The sequence below is a fragment of the Oryctolagus cuniculus genome, chromosome 18 (genome assembly GCF_051225735.1).
Source record: "Oryctolagus cuniculus isolate XC-2025 breed Fujian yellow rabbit chromosome 18, ASM5122573v1, whole genome shotgun sequence".
NCBI classification, from domain to species: Eukaryota; Metazoa; Chordata; class Mammalia; order Lagomorpha; family Leporidae; genus Oryctolagus; species Oryctolagus cuniculus.
In genome coordinates, this window is record NC_142884.1 from 23,678,326 (window position 1) to 23,698,397 (window position 20,072).

The following is a 20,072-nucleotide window of genomic DNA, read 5'->3' on the forward strand; positions in this document are numbered from 1 at the left end:
CAAGGCTATGGAAGCCATTTGAGTTCACCGACTCTGATCATATTTAGACAAGGTCATAGGACTCGCATTTTTAGTCATCTGCCTTCCGTCTGCCTGGCACACCACCCTTCCTTATGGAACTCTGGACGGCTGCTGACCAAAGGATCCTGGACCTCAAGCCGCAGTGGAGGGCTCAGGACTCCAGCTCAGCCAAGGGGACTCCCTCTGCCCGGACTCTGCATCCCGAGTGGAGAAATGAGGGGAGGGCTGACAGCATCACACCCCCGAGATCCTGCTTTGTGTCCTTCTCCAGACGTTACTGTGAGCGCCCACTGCACATTTCCAAAATGTTCCTGCTTCCCTCAATGCTAGGCAGTCTCCCTCCTGGAGACTCGCAGCAGGGAGGGGCAGAGCCCTCCCAGCAGGCCCAGCTGCCCCAAGCCCGCCTGGCCTCTTTCCCCTCAGCCTCCGACCCCAACCCCCTGCTCCTCTTGAGGTCTTGCGTCTGCTGACGCTCCCCCTCCCTGCGTCTCTCCAGCTCCCCAAGCCCCGCATGTTCTGCCAAGTCCACGGTCTACCCAGTCCTCCAGGAGGCACCCTAACGGCCTCGGTCCCTCCCTGGCGCGCAGCTGCCTTGTCTCGCTGGGCCTCGCCTTCTTCGCCCTGCTCTCACCCTGGGCTCTCAGCCCAGCTGCCTGTCCCCTGCAGCACCCAGCCAGGAAGCCGGGCAGAGGCCCAGTGCCATGTGACCCCCGCCCCCTGCCCTGGGGGGCCCCCAAACTGGCAGAGTACATCTGTAGAGTATGCTCGACTCAGTGCAGAATCTAAGACCTCATGTCTCGAGGGGATCAAATGCTCCCATAAAAGGCCGGCAAAGATGGGGTCAAAGGGAGGGAGTGGTTTCTCTCCAGGGAATGACGACAACGGCAGCGTCCCTCCGACAAGCCAGCCCTGGCCATGCCACTGCTCGGCTGGGCTACAGGTTACTGGAGGGTGGGCGCACATTCCCGTGAGTAACACCCAGCTTACTTACGAGGCCATCTCCTGGCGAGACGACGCTCCGCTTGGAATCCTGTTGAGTCTTTCCATCCTTTCTAAGAGAAAATTAAACCAGAACGGTTTACCTGGTGAACAGGCTTAAAAAAATGTGAAAGAGCTACGGTGTTCCGTCTAGCCACTGAAGCCCACGTGCATAACTTCTGTTCACAAACCGAAAACCTGCGCTGGGGCCTACTTCCCGGCTCAGCATTGCCTGCAAGGGGACTGGGGAAGGACATGCCCCAGCACCTGCCCCTCGCCCCATAGCTTAGCGCCCTGTGCAGGCTGAGGTGAGTGGCCCTCAAGAGCTGCATGTCCCCACAAGAAGGCCCAGTGTGTGGGTCTGCAAGGTGGAGGGGTGGCACATATGGCACACAGTGGGACAGCACCATGGTCCCCTGGCATCTTTCCAGGTTGGGGCGGGGATTCCACCCTGTTGCTCAAAGGGGTGGGCCCTCTGTGGCCCAGGATAAATGGGCGGGGAGAGAGGACGGAACAGGCTTTGTAGGACTTACCCAGGACTAGCGCTTGTTATTCCACTGAACAAGACACCACACTCAGTGAGCATCCAGCTGCCGTGACTGCTGCTTCCCCTGGGGCCTGTCCTCCCATTCACCGTCAGACACACAGCATGACTGCTCAGCCTGCCCCTCCGGCCTTCCAGGCCTTCCCCAGCTGTAGATCAAGAGCTGGGAGGAAGGCCAGCACAGCAGGCCACTGCTAACCTGAGCAATGGGTATCACACAGCCAGCCGGTCTTGGTGGCAACACAGACAAGGGGAAGTACACCGACAAAAGAAATATTTTAGCAGTTACAAAAAGGAGAGAGAGACAGTAAATTTTCAGCAGTATTATTAAAATAAAGCAAAATGTTAAAAACAGACTAACGTCCTGCAATGTCTTCTCTTCATGTCCCCAGCAGTACTCTGCATCTTCCTGGCAGTGGCTGCCTCTCATGCTGGGGACAGGGCGCCCCTCCTGGCTAGTGCAGGGCATGGCTGTCAGGCTCTGGGCCTAGTCAATGGGCTCCGGCAGACTCTGCTGGGCGGTGGCAGGAGGTGTCAGGGCACAGAAGCCATCCAACACGTCTCCCTGAGTGATGCCGGTGAGGCGGGCGTCCTCCGGAGGTCTGCTGCTGCCCCACGTGTCTGTCCTCCCCAGCGAGGCCTGCAGAAGGCGGCGGATTCTTTGGTTTTCCTCGGAGGTGGACTCCCAAACAACCTGAAGTTCACCTTCCATTTTTCTGAGAGAAAGAAACAAAACAAAGGAGAAGAGCACAGTTTAAAACATGTGGACGTGGTGGGCACTTGGCACAGAATTCAATCGCTGCTTAGAGGGTGTTTTATCACATACAGGGAGTCCCGAGTTCAAGTCCCGGCTCCACTGCGGACTCCAGCTTCCTGCTGGTGCACACCCTGGGAAGCAGCGGTGGTGACCCAAGGAGTCGGCTCCCTGCCCCCAGGAGCTCCTGGCTTCAGCCCGGCCAGCCTGGTTGTTTCAGGCATTTAGATGGAAGGTTCTCTGGCTCCCTGCCTTTCAAATTGAAAGCAATGAAGAAACTAAAACATATTTATGGAGCTCTAAGAATCCTGAGTGGAAGAACTTGGTTGAGGGCCTGGCGCTGTGGCACAGTGGGTAAAGCCACCATCTGCTAGTGCCGGCATCCCATATGGACACTGGTTTGAGTCCCAGCTGCTCCACTTCCGATCCAGCTCCCTGGTAATGGCCTGGGAAAAAAGCAGTGGCTTCGGCCTGGCCCAGTCCTGGCTGTTGTGGTCACCTGGGCAATGAACCGGCAAATGGAAGATCTCTCTGTGTCTCCCTCTCTATATCTAACTCTATAAATAAACAAATAAATAAACCTTTCAAAAGAAAAAAAAAAAGAAAGAAAAGAATGCTTGGTGTCAGAACAAAGGCCCCTGTGCTCGGGCTCTGAAGCAGCAGACTCCAGTGTGAATGAGGCACCCAGTCCCCGGCAACAGGAAAAACGAAAAGGCACCAGCTACAAAAGGATTACTTACTTCTCCCTCTGTAAGTTTTTGCCTTAAAAAAAAATTAAACATTCTGTTTATTTATTTTAATCCACTTGAAAGGCAAGGCAAGAAAGGGAGAGAGGGAGGAGAGAGAGAGAAAAAAAAAATATCTTCCATCTGCTGGTTCACTCCCCAAATGCCAACAATACCCAAGGCTGGGTCAGGCTGAAGTCAGAACCCTGGAACTCCATCTGGCTATCCCATGTGGGTGGCAGGGGCCCAAATACTTGTGCCTCTCAGGATGCACCAGCAGGAAGCTGGATGGGAAGCAGAGCAGTGTGGACTCAAACAAGCACTCTGATATGGGATGTGGGTATTCCAAGAGACAACTTAATCTGCTGCTCCATAATATCAGCCCAGCTTTTTCCTTTACTCTGGCATCAATGTCTATTTGTTGAAGAATTAACAGGTGCACGTATAATCATAAATATGGTAAGTGTGGGCTGATCTAAGCCAGCCAGAAGCCACAGCACCCTAGCCTGGAGGCAGGTACCCACACGGCACAGGTCAGGCAAAGGTATCCACATCCTCCCAGGGCTGTGGGCCTCGCAGAAGCAGACCAGGCTACCAGCCAGCGCTTCTCAGGGCAGTGAGAAAGCAAGTCTCTGCTGGGGAGGAGAGCAGGCCTCGCCTAGGGTGGTGGGGCAGAGAGGGCACTTAACAAACACTGCCAGACTGCTCTGGAAAATGCCAGCAACTGGCCTAGCTGGGAAACTTGGCAGTACTATTAGTGGGCAGGGCAGTGAGGTTCAGGGAGGACAGCGACACGCCCACTTGTCCAGAGTCATTTATCTTGTCGACTGTTGCTTCCTTCCAAGGTCCATGATGCCCACTGAGTGCTGGGCACAATTTAATTAAAACGTCTCTAAGAAATCCTCAGCCTTGGGTTTCCTGGCACAAATTACCCAGCTATTTGATAGAGTACAGCAATCATGTTTAAATGTATGAACTCAAAGAACAGGAAATCTTGGGCAGAAAAAAAAAAAAACCACTAAATTGAAACCAAAGAGACAGTCAAATCAAATGTCAGTATTGCTGTGATGACAAGAGCCAATGCGCCAAACCCAGATGTCTGTAGAACAGAGAGTAGATTCAGAGTGACATAAATCCTCAGGACTGACTCAGCCCACATTTCTCTTCTCCTGAGGAATGCTTCCTGGAACAGGTGTCACAGAGCCAGGCAGTGAGTGGCGGCACGGGAGGAACCTCTAGTAAAGGATGTACAGGCAGAAGAGCTCTGATATTCCCAACAAAGTGGTTCTAAGATGCTAAGGGTCTCCCAGAGACAGTCCCCACTGGGTCTGTTCTCAAACGGATCTAGAGTGTCAGTCTACACTGTTCTTTATGACTGAGCATTCCCAGACTCTGATTACCTAATCAAGGATAAAGGCATTTTTGAGACAATCAGGAAAAAAATTCAACGGCTAGATTAAAGACATTGAACACAGCTAAAGAGAGAATTAGTACACTAGAATATTGAGCAGAAGAAATGATCTAGAATATAGTTCAGAAAAACATAAGATATTAATACATTATTAAACATAACAATAGTATATGTGTGTTTATTTATTTTTAAAGATTTATGTTTTATTTGAAAGGCAGAGATACAGAGAGATAATCCATCCTCTGGTTCACTCTCCAAATGGCTACACTGGCCAGGGTTGGTCCAGGCTGAAGCCAACAGCCAGGAGCTTCCTCCAGGTCTCCCACATGGGTGGCAGGAATCTTCCACTGCTTTCCCAGGAGCATTAGCAGGGAGCTGGATTGGAAGTGGAACAGCTGGGACCCGAACCAGCACCCATATGGGATGCCCCTAGTACTTATCAGATACATTTTAAAGTCCCTTTATATAAAAAAATTACTCTAGCCTATTTTTAAAATTAATAATAAAATTAAACTGGTTCCAGGTTGGAATTGTTCTCTGGCACCAAAGAGAAGTAAATATAAATCTTATCTGGAGGGAAAAAGTCCTCAATCCAGGCTTTCGGAATTCCACAGACTAAATTTGACCAAATATTAATTCATAGTAAAAAACTACTATTCCGGGGCCAGCGTTGTGGTGTAGCAAGGTAAGCTATTGATTCCAATGCCGGCATTCCATGTGGGCACCAGTTTGAGACCTGGCTGTTCCATGCTAATAGCCTGGGAAAAGCAGGGGAAGATGGCTCAAGTGCTTGGGCAACTGCACCCACATGGGAGACACTGAAGAGGTGCTGGGCTCCTGGCTTCAGCCTGGCTTAGTCTTGGCCATTGTGGCCATTGGGGGAGTGAACCAGCGGATGGAAGAGCTATCTCTTTCCATCTCTCCCTCTCTCTCTCTAACCTGCCTTTCAAATAAAAGCAAAGATTAAGAACAACAGATTTTTAAAAGAACCAAACAGAACTTCTGAAAATGAAATATACAGTTGTTGAAGTAAAAGATTAGTGGCTGAGTTAAACAGAACATTGAATACAGATGAAGAGAGAGTTAGTGAATAGGAATATTAAATAGAAGAAACTGTCCAGATTGTAGACCACAAAACAAACGGATGGAAAATTTGATAAGGCGTGTGGATGATTCAATGAGAAAGATCTAACATGCGGTCGTGCCGCGGCTCACTAGGCTAATCCTCTGCCTGCGGCGCCAGCACCCTGGGTTCTAGTTCTGGTTGGGGCACCGATTCTGTCCCGGTTGCTCCTCTTCCAGTCCAGCTCTCTGTTGTGGCCCGGGAAGGCAGTGGAGGATGGCCAAGTGCTTGGGCCCTGCACCCGCGTGGGAGACCAGGAGGAAGCACCTGGCTCCTGGCTTCGGATCAGCGCAGCACCCCGGCCATAGCGGCCATTTTGGGGGTGAACCAACTGAAGGAAGACCTTTCTCTCTGTCTCTCTCTCTCACTGTCTAACTCTGTAAAAAAAAAAAAAAAAAAAAAAAAGAGAGAGAGAAAAGAGAGGTTTTTAAGAGATAATAACTGGGACTTTTTTCTAGAACTAATAAAGACACAAAATTACAGCTGCAGAGTGAAAGTTAAACCAAGTGGATAGACAAAAAAATAAATTCATACTTAGACATATAACAATGAAACTACAGAATACAAGATACAGAGCAGATATTAAGAGGCAAGAAAGAAGATGAACTACCTATTTTTTTTTTACATTTTGAAAAAGCTATTTATTCTTTTCCAAATATTATTTCAGGGGGCTGGTGCTGTGGCGTAGCCAGTAAAGCTGTCGCCTGCAGTACCGGCATCCCATATGGGCACCGGTTAGAGTCCTGGCTGCTTCCATTCTGATTCAGCTCTCTGCTATGGCTTGGGAAAGCAGTGGAGGATGGCCCAAGTCCTTGGGCTCCTGCACCCACCAGGGAGACCTGGAAGAAGCTGCTGGCTCCTGGCTTTGGATTGGTGTAGCTCTGGCCGATATGGCCATCTGGGGAGTGAACCAGCAGATGGAAGACTCTCTCTGCCTCTCCTTCTCTCTGTATAACTCTTTCAAATAAATAAATAAATCTTTAACAAAATATTATTGCAAATATGCGTTTTACAGACGAGGGTGAATTTGGTCCAGACACATTCTATAGAAGCAACCCATTTTTACAGACATTGAGAATAATTCTAATAAAAGGAAAGGCTCGCATTTATCTAGATGTGACTGAATTCCATGGAAAATTTCAGCATCTAAAGTATAAACACAAAATGACCGTGGCTCTTCTTGCCACATGAAATACTGATAGCCTACTCCTGTTAGTTGGGATGTCAAATAGATGATATACTGAATGTTAGACTAGGGCTCCACTGGACAAGGTGAGAATAGGAGAGGGCCAGGGAGGGGATTAGAAGGGGTAGGGTCAGGCAGCAGAATTAATTTAACCTTAGAAGAACAAACCGGCTTTGATCCCCAATCAAACCCAAGGCCAAACGAGTGGACCATTAGAGAGAAATACAAATTGTAGTATCACATTTAAAAGGGCCGGTGCTGTGGCACAGCAGGTTAATCCGATACCTGCAGCAGTGGCATCCCATATGGGCGCCAGTTTGAGTCCTGGCTGCTTCACTTCCAATCCAGCTCTGCACTAATGTCCTTGGAAAGCACTGGAAGACGGCCCAAGTGCTTGGGCCTCTGCCAACTGGATTTTTCTTTTTTACTTTCATGTATCTACAACTAGCTGCAATGACATTAGACAACAACAGCATAGATGTGAGAAAACATTAGCCTCAACTGTTTTGTTTTCCTTTTTTTTTTTTTTTTTTAAGATCTTATTTATTTGTAGGGCAGAGTTACAGAGAGATAAAGAGAGGGAGAGAGATAGAGAGCTCTTCCATTTGCTGGTTCACTCCCCAAATGGCTGCAACAGCCAGAGCTGGGCCAGGCCAAAGCCAGAGGCTTCTTCCAGGTCTCCCATGCAGGCGCAGGGGCCTAAGCACTTCGGCCATCTTTCGCTGCTTCCCCAGGCGCATTAGCAGGGAGGTGGATTGGAAATTGAGCAGCTAGGACTCGAACCAGCGCCGTACAGGATGCCAGCACTGCGGCTGTGGCTTTACCCACTATGCCACAGCGCATTCCCCCTTTTCTTTTCTTTAGGTTCAAGTATTAATCTTGCGTTTGGCGAGGGAAATGCAGAGATGCTAACTGAATTTAGATTTTTAAAAAATAAGTATTCGTGGCGGAAATTTCAAGAGTAACCATTAAAAGAGAAACAGAACATCCAACTTTCAAACCATTAGAGGGCAAAAAAAATGGAAAAACAAAGTAAATAAATTTCTATTTTGTTAGTGTAGTTCTAAATCTACCATTTGGAAGGTAATTGGTATTAGCTCAACTCTGTACAAAGTGACGTGGTTGGTGGTATGATCTGCCAGAGGATCATGTTGGATAGATGTCAGACATCGTGTTGCCTGCCATTAAGAAGAACCTGCCTCATGGGTAATATGAACAGATACTTGCATTCTGCATGGCATCAGATATGCTGACTGTATTTTAAAATCACATCCAAAAACGATTACCAGACCTCCGCATGCATCAGTTTACATTCCATCCTGTCAATGACAACACAGCCGTTATGGGCAGATCAACTTGGGTGTGAAACCAACACCCAAGGGAACTTCACAAAGGTTATGATAGTCTCTAGCAGGTTTGTCTTTTATTTAAAGATTTATTTATTTGAAAGGCAGAGTGAATAAGAAAGAGAGAGACAGAGAGAGATTGGTTTTCCATCTACTGGTTCACTACCCAAATGCCCACAACAGCTAGAACTGGGCGAGGCTGAAGCCAGGAGCCAGGAATTCAATACAGGTGTCCCACATGGGTGGTGAGAACTCAAGTACTTGAGCTACCAACCATTGCTTCCCACGTATATTAGCAGGGAACTGGTCTGTAAGCAAAGTAGCTGGGACTCAAACCAGCACTCTAATATGAGGTATGGGCATCTCAAGTGGCAGCCTTAAGCCACTGTGCCAAAGTGCTCAACCCAGTCCTGGTGTTTTTAAAACACAGACAAGAGACCAGTGCTGTGGCACAGTGGGTAAAACCTCCGCCTGCCATATCGGCATCCCAAAGGGGCACCGGTTTGAGTCTAGGATCCGGCTCTCTGCTATGGCCTTGGGAATGCAGTAAAAGATAGCCCAAGTCTTTGGGCCTCTGCACCGGCATGGGAGACCAGGAAGAAGCTCCTCCTTACTTCGGCTTGGCCCAGCTCTAGCCACTGTGGTCATTTGGGTGGTGAACCAGTGGATGGGAGACCTCTCTCGATCTCTCTGTAACTCTGCCTTTCAAATAAGTTAATCTTAAAAAACAAAAAACAGACAGACAATAGTTTATCAGATGGTTGCAGGAAAAAGGTGTGAGTGATGTAATAACTGACAGCCACAGGGAACATACTGCATCCATTATCTTAGAGTTATGATCTTACTAAAAGGAAATGATCCAATATTTTAAAGTTTCCAGAAATTAAAACATTTAATCGAAAACTAATAAAATCTCCCAAGAAAATGAAATAAAGCAAAAATATCAAAGAGGCAGAAAAAAGGAGGGGCTAGCACTGTGGTACAGTGTGTTAATAAGCTGCTGTTTGCAGTGCTGGCATCTCATATGGGCACTGGTTCAAGCCCTGGCTGCTCCACTTCTGATCCAGCTCCCTACTAATGCTCCTAGGAAAGCAGCAGAGGATGGCCCAAGTGCTTGGGCCCCTGCACCCACATGGGAGACCCAGAAGAAGATCCTGGCTCCTGGCTTTGGTCTGGCCCAGCCCTGGTCCTTGTGACCATTTGGGGAGTTAACCAGTGGAAGGCTTCTGTCTGTCCCCTCTCTGTAGTTCTTTCAGATAAATAAAGAAATCTTAAAAAAAAAAAAAAAAAAAAAAGGAAAATGGAAAAGGCACTTAAAAGAACTAGGTTATTTAGGAAGTCCAATTCACATAACAGAGATTTTTTAAATTATTTATTTATATACTTATTCACTTGGAAGGCAAAGAGATAGGAAAAGACAGATGGAGTTCCCATCTGCTGGTTCATTCTCCAAACACCCGCAACAGCTCCCATGTGGGAGGCAGGAACCCAACTGTTAGCCATCATCACTGCCTCCTGGGGTGTGCGTCAGCAGGAGCTGCACGCAGGAGTTGGAGCCAGAAAGAAACCCAGGCTCTGCTGTGGGAGGTGGGTATCGTAACAGGTGCCTGAACTGCCAGCTACCTGCTCACTAGAGGACATTTTCTTTTTAGATTTATTTTTATTTATTTGAAAGGTAGAATTAGCGAGAGAGGTAGAGACAGAGAGAGAAGTCTTCCAACCGCTGGTTCACTCCCCAAATGGCCACAACAACTGGGGATCCTGGCCAGGAGCCAGGAGCTTCTTCTGGGCCTCCCACCTGGCTGCAGGGGCCCCAGGACTTAGGCCATCCTCTACTGCTTTCCCAGGTGCATTAGCAGGGAGCTGGATCAGAAGCGCAGCAGCCAGGACTTGCACTGGCGCCCACATGGGATGCTGGTGCTGCAGGCCAGGACTTTTAACCCACTGCGCCACAGTGCCGGCACCTAGAAGGAACTTTTAAAAAAGAACAAAAATGAGGAGGAAATGAAAATCAAGACAAATATTAAATCTAGATAAAACTAAGATGTAAAAGCAAAATTGAGCAATCAAACAAAAAAGGTCCAGATGGTTTTGCCAGAAATCTCACCGAACAGTCCAATGGAGAGGCCTTGTTCTCCAGGGCTGGTGCGGCCCTACCTTTTCTGTTGCAGTGCCTCGTCCAGGACCTCCTGCTTGTTCCGTAGCATCTGGTGGAGGTGCCTCACCTCCTGCTGATACTGAGCTGCCAGGCCAGCAAAGAGCTCCCAGATGTCTTCCAGCTTCAGCTCTGTCTCCTTCTTATACCCCTGTGGTGGCGAAGGAGAGAACGGCATGAGATGCCCACAGGAGACGCCCCTCTGGCCTCATCCCCCACCTGTGCCTTGCAATGTCAGAGCCCCCTTAGAAGCATGGGATAACCTGACTGGGGAGGGCACGTCTGGGTCATCAAAAGATAAAAAGTGATGAAAGGCTCTCAGGTGCAATAAAACCAAAATGATGGTTTTTATTCTACCAAGTGTTTTATTTGCATGCTACAAATAAAATCATAAAATCTCACCCACAGAACAAACTAGATGCTTTTGTGGGTTAATCTACTTTTGTGGTTTCTTTCTTTTTTCCTCCACACAGGGCAATGTTAGTCCCCTGCTCACTGGGTAACTTAAGAACGAATGTTGACACTTGTCAGCACTGTTGTACCAGAGAAGCCAGAGTAGCCCAGGGAACTGGGTCTCTGCTGTGAGGCAGGTGACCAACATAAAAGTCTGCAAAAAAGCTCGACTCATTTGTTTTCCTTCTTTCACTTTATTGTATAGGAGTTAAAGTACTGAAGAGTGCACCGAGTAATTTTTCCTATTACATTATTTGTATTTGAAATATTTTCTATCTTTTTCATCATTTTTAAATAGAGTTCAACTTTTCTTTTAAAGATTTATTTAAATGGCAGAACAGCCGGCGCCGCGGCTCACTAGGCTAATCCTCCACCTGCGGCGCCAGCACCCTGAGTTCTAGTCCCGGTCAGGGCACTGGATTCTGTCCTGGTTGCCCCCCTTCCAGTCCAGCTCTCTGCTGTGGCCCGGGAGTGCAGTGGACGATGGCCCAAGTGCTTGGGCCCTGCACCCCATGGGAGCCCAGGAGGAAGCACCTGGCTCCTGGCTTCAGATCAGCGCAGCGTGCCAGCTGAAACATGCTGGCCATAGCAGCCACTTGGGGGGTGAACCAACGGAAAAAGGAAGACCTTTCTCTCTGTCTCTCTCTCTCACTAACTCTGCCTGTCAAAAATAAATAAACAAATAAAAAATAAAAGGCAGAACAATAGAGAAGGAGAGACAGAGATCTTCCATCTGCATGTTCACTCTGCAACAGCTAGGGAGAGATGGGGCAGAGCGAGAGAATCTCTTCATTCTGCTGGCATACTCCTCAAATATGTACAACAGGGCTGGGCCAGGTCAAAGCCAGGAGCCTGGAACTCAATCTGGGTGTCCCACATGGGTGGCAGGCAGCCAATCACTTGAACAGTCCCCTGTTGCCTTCCAGGGAATGCTTTAGCAGGAAGTTGGAACTGGAAGTGGAGCCGGAACTTGAACCCAGGCACTCTGACCTGGAATGCAGGTGTCTCAAGTGGCTGTTGTATTAATTACCTGCCCCTAGTCCTCTCTCTTTATACAGTATCCATTGGTTCCCCACCAAAAGCAATAATAACATTGGCTTAAAACAACCTTTTCTCACTCTTGCCCTCCCTGTTCACCTACATACATATGCTTCAGCTCTTAATATCAATTTTTCAGGGTCTAGAACTGTGGCATAGCAGGTAAAGCCACTGTCTCCAATGCCAGCATCTTTTATGGGTGCCAGTTCAAGTCCTGGCTGTCACACTTCCAATCTAGCTCCCTGCTAATGTGCCTGAAAACGCAATAGAAGATGGCCCAAGTTGCTTGGGCCCCTGCACCCACATGGGAGACCCAGAAGAAGATCCTGGCTCCTGGCTTCGACCTGGCTCTGCCCTGGGCATTGTGGCCATTTGAGGAGTGAACCAGTGGATGGAAGATCTCTCTGTGTCTCTCCCTCTGTCTCTCTGGAAAGCCAGCTCCAAAATAAATCTTAAAAAACAAGTAAACAAAATACTTAAAAAAAAAAACCCTAAATTTTCAGCTCTAAATGATATCCTTTGACTCTTTCAAACATAGCACAGTTAAGCAATCAGCATGTTTAACCCTTTCTACTTTCCTGCCCCCTTTCATATCATTTTCTCTTGGCCATAATTCCATATTGTCAGAAAACATTTACATTCTATCAGCCTCCTCCCTACTTGAAGTCTTTGCTCACTGCAAGCTAATTTTGCCAAAGCTCCCCCAGTCGTTTCCTGGTTGGCTGAACTCGGGATGACTGATCCTCAGGAAAGGATCCTGGAAAAAACGCTCCCAGAGCTCCTGGAAGTTCCAAAGCACCCTTGCCCCGCTCGGGCTCCTTCCCTGGTGCTCACGGGTGGCAGGTGGCAGGCGGCACTCGGCGTTGCTGCTTTCCTTTCTCTCGAGCCTTGGTCTTTTGCCTGAGTCTCCAAGGTGTTTCTTTATACCTTCAAGTCTTGAGGTCAATGTTTGGGTTCCATTCCGGGTCAGTTTGTTCCAGGACACAAGGTGCCTCTTCACTATGCAGACTTAAAAGTTTTTTTATGAATTACAGTTTGGAAGGAATTAAGCCATTGTTCTCGTCTCTGCTTTGGGGGCTCTGACAACAGGGATATTGGACCTTTGTCACTCTCTACTGAATTCTTTGTCAAGCTTCATTTCTGCTTTCTTGTCTTTTTCATTTCTAAGAAAAATTTCTAATTTCTAAGTCCCTTATTGTGCTTTTGTGATACCACCTCCTCATTTTGCCTTCATTTCTGAAATGGTTGCTCTCGCTCTATTTCTTCCCTGTGTTTCCTGTCCGCTCCATTTCACATCCTTCTGGGTCTGGTCATCTGTTGTTGAGGTTCCTGTTATTTCTTCCTACCTTGACTGTTTCATTAGCTTTACCTATGAGAGTGCTTCAAAAAACTTTATGGAAAATGGAATTAAAATATTTAAAAAAAGATTTATTTATTTGAAAGGCAGAGTGAGAGAGAGAGAGTGAGACAGAGAGAGACAGAGAGAGTGTCTTCCATCCACTGGTTCATTCCCCAAATGGCCACAGCAGCCAGAGCTGAGCTGAGCTGAAGCCAGGAGCCAGGAGCTTCTTCCTGATCTTCCAGTGGGTTCAGGGGCCCAAGCACCTGAGCCATCTTCCGCTGCTTTCCCAGCAACATCAGCAAAGAGCTGGTTTGGAAGTGAAGCACTGGGACCTGAACCATGCCCATGGGGTGCCAGTGCCACAGGTGGTAGCTTTACCAGCTATGCCTAGGTGCTGGACCCTAAAATGTTTCTGCTGGTATAAAATATTTTGAAATAATGCATAGTTTTTTCACGATATGCATTTCCATGAACTTATAAAATACCTCATATAGGCATGGATCTCAAATTTTTTTGCATCAAATACTTATCTTTTAATTTCATCTTCATGAACTTTTAAAAGTATCTTTATATCTATGTCCAGCTATTTAGACACCTATCTACCTACTTAACTACCTGTCAGTTCACTTTGAACAGTTTTGATCTCCTTTGTGGCAACATTTTTTTCCAATAAGCCTTCATCAACTTTCATCAACAGGCAAACTATGCTTCCATATTTTCTTCAAGTATTTTTGTACGGAGGCCACTGAATTCTTTGGGGATGATATGAAGTTCCTTGAGTAACAGTGGTTGGGCGAGGGCTTCTTCCAGGCTCTACATGTCACCCCTCTTATAGCTCCCTCCATCTCTAAGTCCAGTCTTACCAGTTGGGTTTCCGTCTTTAGCCCCAAGGTTCCCAGCTCTCATCGTGGCCCCTGATGTTCAAAGTAATGTTCTTGTTTTTAGAAGTCATGTTTTTGAGGTTTTCTGAGCTGCCACCTCTGGATTTTCTCAAGCCTTTTCTTCGCTTCCCTGTATATGCTGCCCTAGCTTGGTCCTGCTCATAGGTCTCTGCCCTAGGTGACCCCTTCTTACAAGTTCTTTTCAGATGGGTGATAATGACATGGATTCCCCAGACAAGGCCACCTAATCTAAAGACCACACCTTCTCTTCTGGAAGTACAAAATTAAAAGAAAAAAAAAACCTCCACAGAGGAAAATTAGCCATAATATTTCTATGCAGTCATTAACAGTATGGTATACTCCTAATCTTTCTGAGGCACAGTTGAGATATCAATTTGTACACTGTTTTTGATTAGCTGGAGTTTTTGTTGTGGTTGTTGTTAAAGATTTATTTATTTATTTGAAAGTCAGAGTTACATGGAGAGCAGGAGAGGCAGAGAGAGAGAGAGAGAGAGAGAGAGAGAGAGAGAGAGGGAGGTCTTCCATCCACTGGTTCACTCCCCAGTTGGCAGCAATGGCCAGAGCTGCGCCGATCCGAAGCCAGGAGCCAGGAGCTTCTGGATTGGAAGTAGAGCAGCCAGGACTTGAACTGGTGCCCATACGGGTTGCCAGCACTGCAAGCAGCAACCGCACCTGCTATGCCACACCGTCGGCCCCAAGCTGGAGCTTTAAATACATTATTTAATTCATTCCCCAAATATTTATTGAATTACAGTTTACTGTACACAAAGCGTTATTCTAGGTGCTTGGGATCTATCAGTGACTAAAAACAGACAACATTTCCTACACTTGTGCAGAGTACAGCCTGGTCAGGAGACAGTTAATAAATAAGCAAGAAACAGAGTGAATAAAGTACACAGTCTGTTAGAAGGTGCTGGCATATGGGGAAGAAATAATAACACAAGGTAGCAAGAACCACAAGATCAGAGGTGCTTATTTCTGCCAGCAAAACCTTACGCTGGCATAGTCTGCGGATGAGGAGACACACACAGAAACCAGCAGTTCTGTTCCACACTGACAGCTGTACCACAGGCCGTTCCCACGGGAGGACGCATCTCTGAGGCTGGGGGACCACTGACCTTGAACTGCTCCTCCAACTTTCGAAGTTGAATTTTGTTTTTTATGCTTTTGTTGATGACTCCATTCTTCTCGTTGTCTAAATATGTAGCCTTTGGAGAAAGGTAAAAAGAAAAATAAGTGGATCCCTGGTTTTATAGAAAAATTAAAATAATAAAAAATTCTTTTGCGAAGAGTATTATTAACCACAACGAAGCTCTTTCCTGCCACCTGTCCTGCCCCAACCTCCCCTCCTAGGACCCTCCCCACATTTTGCTCATTATGGGCACAGTTCAGGCCACAGCTGAGGAGGAGCCAGAGCAGGGACCAGCATGTGGACTGTCCTGCTGGGCACAAATAAAGGACTTCAAACTCAGAGAGGGGACAGAAGAGGGTGTAAGGGCTTCCAGAATGCCTCTCAGTCATCATGCAGTACATGAAGGAACTTCAAAAAGCTCATGGAAAATGGAATTAAAAATTAAGTTTAGGGAGCATGCACACAGTTAGCAGTTAAGATGCCTGTTCCACACTGAACTCTCTGGGTTCAATTCCCAGCTCAGACTCATGCCTTCAGCTTCCCACTAATGCAGAACCTGGGAGGTAGCAGGGGATGGCTCAAGTGACTGGGTCCCTGCCATCCATATGGGAGATCTGGATTCAGTTCTTGGCTACTATCTCTGGCCCTGGCCCAGGTCCAGCCCTAGCTGTTGTGGGCATTTGGGAAGTAAAGAAGTGAATGGATGGTAGCTCTATCTCTCTGAATCTCAAATGAATAAATAGTTTTCTTAAAAAAAGTTAAGTGCCAAGAAGCAAATAAACTTGTAACTTAACTTAAATATCTATATGATTAAGGATAATTTAATAGGGCCACAAAATGCCCTTCTCCAATCCAAACATAATAGCCAATATATCCAAGAGGGATGTCATCTGAAATTGATTTAGATTAATATCCACATAGAAAATGATCTACTACACACTATAAATTAACTATGTCAGATGCTAAAATTAAATAAAGGTGGGCATTTCCTGTAAGATAGCCACTGATAACAGTTTGACTTTCTGGAATGGATAGATAAGACAGAGTTAAATCACTTGCTCCAAGTCACATGGAAAAGCTGGCCTAGGGGCAGGATTAGACATCAAGCCCTCAGTAGATAAGACTATTGTGTCTCTCACAGAAATGTGATAAATGGAAAATGGTGAGACAGTACTTGAGGATTTTAAAGTTCTTTGTAGCCATAGGTGATCAGAGGAAGCTTCCGAAAGCAGAGAAAGAATTCTTTCCTGCTGAGCATGTAAGGGGGTGGGGTGCAGTCTAGAGCTCTCACAGCCTGGGTAATGCAGCTGTACATGGCCCAGAACTAGGACAGGGCAGAGACTAGCAGGGCAACCACCACCAGGCAGACCTGTGCTAGAGGGGGCAGCCCAGGTACTCCAAAGACAAGCAGCCTGCAAGGGGGCGTGTCTACCTGGGCCTGGCTATCTAGGATCTGCAGTGCCCTGCAAAGATGTCCTGACAGCTCCCATGCCCCTCTTTGGATGGACAGTGGGGTCTACGTGTACATAGGTCCTGGTGATGGGTGGAATCAGAATGGATGAAAGCAGTGCCCGAGTCCTACATTTCGGCTGTGAATTTGAGAGGTCTAAAGATTCTACACTGAAGCTTGGCTCTCATGCCATCAGAGGACTGTTATTAACAGCTGTTGGCTTCACTTGTAGCTTTTAAATATTTGTGCATGGGGCTGGTGCTATGGTGTAGTGAGTAGAGCTGCCACCTGTGGCGTCAGCATCCCATATGAGTGCCACTTCAAGTACCGGCTGCCTCACTTCCAATCCAGCTCCCTGCTGATGCGCCTGGGAAAGCAGTGGAAGATGGCCCAAGTCTTTGGCCCCTGCACCCAATGTGGGAGACCTGGAAGAAGCCCCTGGCTTTGGATTAACCTACTTCTGGCTGTTGTAGCCATTTAGGGAGTGAACCAGTGATGGAAGACCTCTCTCCCCCCGTCCATGCCTTTCAAATAAATAAATAAATCTTTAAAAAAAAATTATGCACAGAGTGTGGGATCTCCATTTGTATTTCCATCCCAAGGCCACAAAGATGAGCGATGGATCTAAGGGAGAACCTCAACTTCATCAGGAAGCCCGTGGTGCTCCCGGGACCACAGGAGAGGCACAGGACCTGCCTCCCAGGGATGGGGACCCCTGCAGGTCCTGCCTTGTTAACAAGAGCCTTCATGTTTTGAGTGGCATCAACAGTTGGTGGGCAGGTCGCCAGCAATGTCTGGTAGATAAATGGGTTTGTTTGGCATTTCACATTTTTCAACATGCCCTTTCAATCACATGGTGGGTAACAGAAGGGAAAATGAGCACTTGGTGCCACTACAGAAAATGCCAGTGTTCGGCACTTTGGTTGGGTCAGTAACTTGTCAGGACGGGATCAACTGGGTAAGAAGCTCTGGAGGTTTTCAAGTTATCAAGGACTTAGAAATCACTGGTAATATACCAGCAAGCTTACCACACCCCTACCAGCAACTACCGTGATTTAAAAAAATCTCTTAGAGCCAGTGTTGTGGCACATCAGGCCATCAGGCTAAGCCATGGCCTGCAACACTGGCATCCCACATCGGAGCATCAGGGATGCACCTAGGAAGACAGCAGCCAATGTCCACCATGCAGGAGACCAGGATGTTCCTGGCTTCTGGTTTTCGCCTGGACCATCTCTGGCCATTACAGCCATTTGGTGATTGAAGCAGGAATGGACAATGTCTCTGTCAGTCTGCCTTTCAAATAAATAATTAATCTTAAACTAAAAATAAAGAGAAAGTCTTCTGGTTTCTTTTCTAATGTCATTCACTAAACCATTACTCTAATCCTATATGATAAGAGATCTGCAACACTGCTTAAACAAACATGCTTAAATGTGTTCAATGTAGGAAAAAACCACAAAATACAAATAAGTAAAAACAATCTTTTTTTTTAAAGAATCTTTTAAAAAATCACCTTCAAATCCACCCTTGGAGACAACTCATTCTTCCATTTCGGGGGAAATCCTGCAAAACTTTCCCATGCATCTAGCTTGGAAACCATCTGTCTTCTTTTGCTACACACTCTGCTGTAGATGTCTTTTAAAGTCAGTGTGGAGATGCCTCCAATCATGTCCCTGGCCCCACTTTTATTGTAAGATTTATTTATTTATTTGAAGAAGAAAAACAGTGTTTGTGTTATCTTCTATCACTCTCCAAATGGCTGCAATGGCTGTGGCTGGGCCAGATCAAAGTCAAGAGCCTGGAACTGCATCTGAGTCTCCCACAGGGGTGGTGTGTGTATGAATGCCAGGTTATGAATACCACTGTCACTTTGGCTGAACTCTAATCTATGATTCTTATGTTTGGTCTTTTTAATTTTTTAAAAAGATTTATTAATTTGAAAGTCAGAGTTACACAGAGAGAGAAGGAGAAGCAGAGAGTCTTCCATCTGCTGGTTCACTCCCCAATTGGCCACAACAGCTGGAGCTACACCGATCCAAAGCCAGGAGCTTCTTCTGGGTCTCCCACATGGGTGCAGGGGCCCAAGCACTTGGGCCATCTTCCACTGCTTTCCCAGGCCATAGCAGAGAGCTGGATCGGAAGTGGAGCAGCTGGGACTCAAACTGGTGCTCACATGGGATGCCGGCACTGCAGGCAACGGCTTCACCCACTATGCCACAGCGCTGGCCCATTTGATCTTCAAACAGGGAAAATCAGATGGCGTTACAAGGTATATGAAGAGGAGCCGGCACTGTGGAGTAGCAGGTAAAGCCACTGCCTGCAGTGCCGACATCCCATATGGGTGCCGGTTTGAGTCCCAGCTGCTCCTCTTCTGATCCTGCTTTCTGCTATGGCCTGGGAAAGCAGAAGATGGCCCAAGTCCTTGAGCCCCTGCACCTGTGTGGGAGACCCAGAGGAGGCTTCTGGCTCCTGGTTTCAGATCAGCACAGCTCCAGCCATTGCAGCCATGTGGGGAATAAACCAACGGATGGCAGATCTCTCTTTCTCTGCCTCTGCCTCTTGGTAACTCTGTCTTTCAAATAAAATAAATAAATCTTAAAAAAAATATGAAGTTATCTCTGTAGTTATAATAAAGACTAATTCCCTTATTTACCTTCTTATATCATTTACCATTACTGAATAGGTTAATTTGCCTTTTTTAAAAAAAGATGCCAGGGCCAGAGCTGTGGCATAGGAGGTTAAGCCACTGCCTGCAGTACCAGCATCCCATATGGTAGGTGGTTCAAGTCCCAGCTGATCTACTTCTAGCCAGTTCTCTGCCAATAGCTTGGGAAAGCAGTGGAAGATGGCCCAAGCACTTGGGCCCCTGTACCCACATAGGAAGCTCCTGGCTCCTGACTTCAGACTGGCCCAGCTCTGGCCATTGCAGCCACTGGGGGAGTGAACCAGAGGATGAAGACCTCTCTGTAACTCTGCCTCTCAAATAAATAAATAAATCTTAAAAAAAAAAAAAAAAAAAAAAAAAGATTCCTCCCTCCTTTCATCCTTTGAAAGGCAGAGCATCAGAGACAGAGGGAATGACAGAGAGTGCTATCTTCCACATCCTGGTTCATTCTCCAGTTGGTTCCAATAGCCAGGAGCCTGGAACTTCATCCTGGTCTCCCACATGGGTGGCAGAGATCCAAGTACTTGGGCCATCTTCCTCCACTGCTTTCCCAGGTGTACTAGCAGGAAGCTGGATCAGAAGCAGAACAGCTGGGACTCAAACGGGAACTTCTGACTTGGGATGCCGACATCACAAGTGGCAGCTTAACTCACTGTGGCATGATGCTTGTTAGTAAAATGTCGCAGTCTAATCTATGGGGCAATCTACACCCAACACCATCTTAGGCTCTAGCTCCCGCCACCATTGCTGGAAGCCAGGTGGCCACATGGTCCAACCACAGGTGTCAGCTCCACCCCTATCCTAATGGGATTCGATGCTCCTACCTCCTGCCCACCCCTCCCCCGGC

At 47.2% G+C, this 20,072-nt stretch overlaps 1 protein-coding gene across 3 annotated transcripts in view; it reads right to left on the minus strand.

The window, feature by feature from the left end:
• Positions 1 to 1,851: 1,851 nt before the first annotated feature.
• CEP89 (centrosomal protein 89) overlaps positions 1,852 to 20,072 on the minus strand; it is a 77,224-nt gene continuing 59,003 nt past the window's right edge. Inside the window, exons 15-17 of one of the 3 annotated variants that reach the window (XM_008257267.5) lie at positions 15,097 to 15,186; positions 10,246 to 10,394; positions 1,852 to 2,259 (exon numbers count right to left, since the gene is read on the minus strand). In XM_008257267.5, the coding sequence (XP_008255489.2) occupies positions 2,031 to 2,259; positions 10,246 to 10,394; positions 15,097 to 15,186 (468 nt within the window). In that variant the 3' untranslated portion in view covers positions 1,852 to 2,030. Of the gene's footprint in view, positions 2,260 to 10,195; positions 10,395 to 15,096; positions 15,187 to 20,072 lie in introns of those variants that run through there. The other 2 variants (XM_070062014.2, XR_016224943.1) reach the window with 2 other exon arrangements.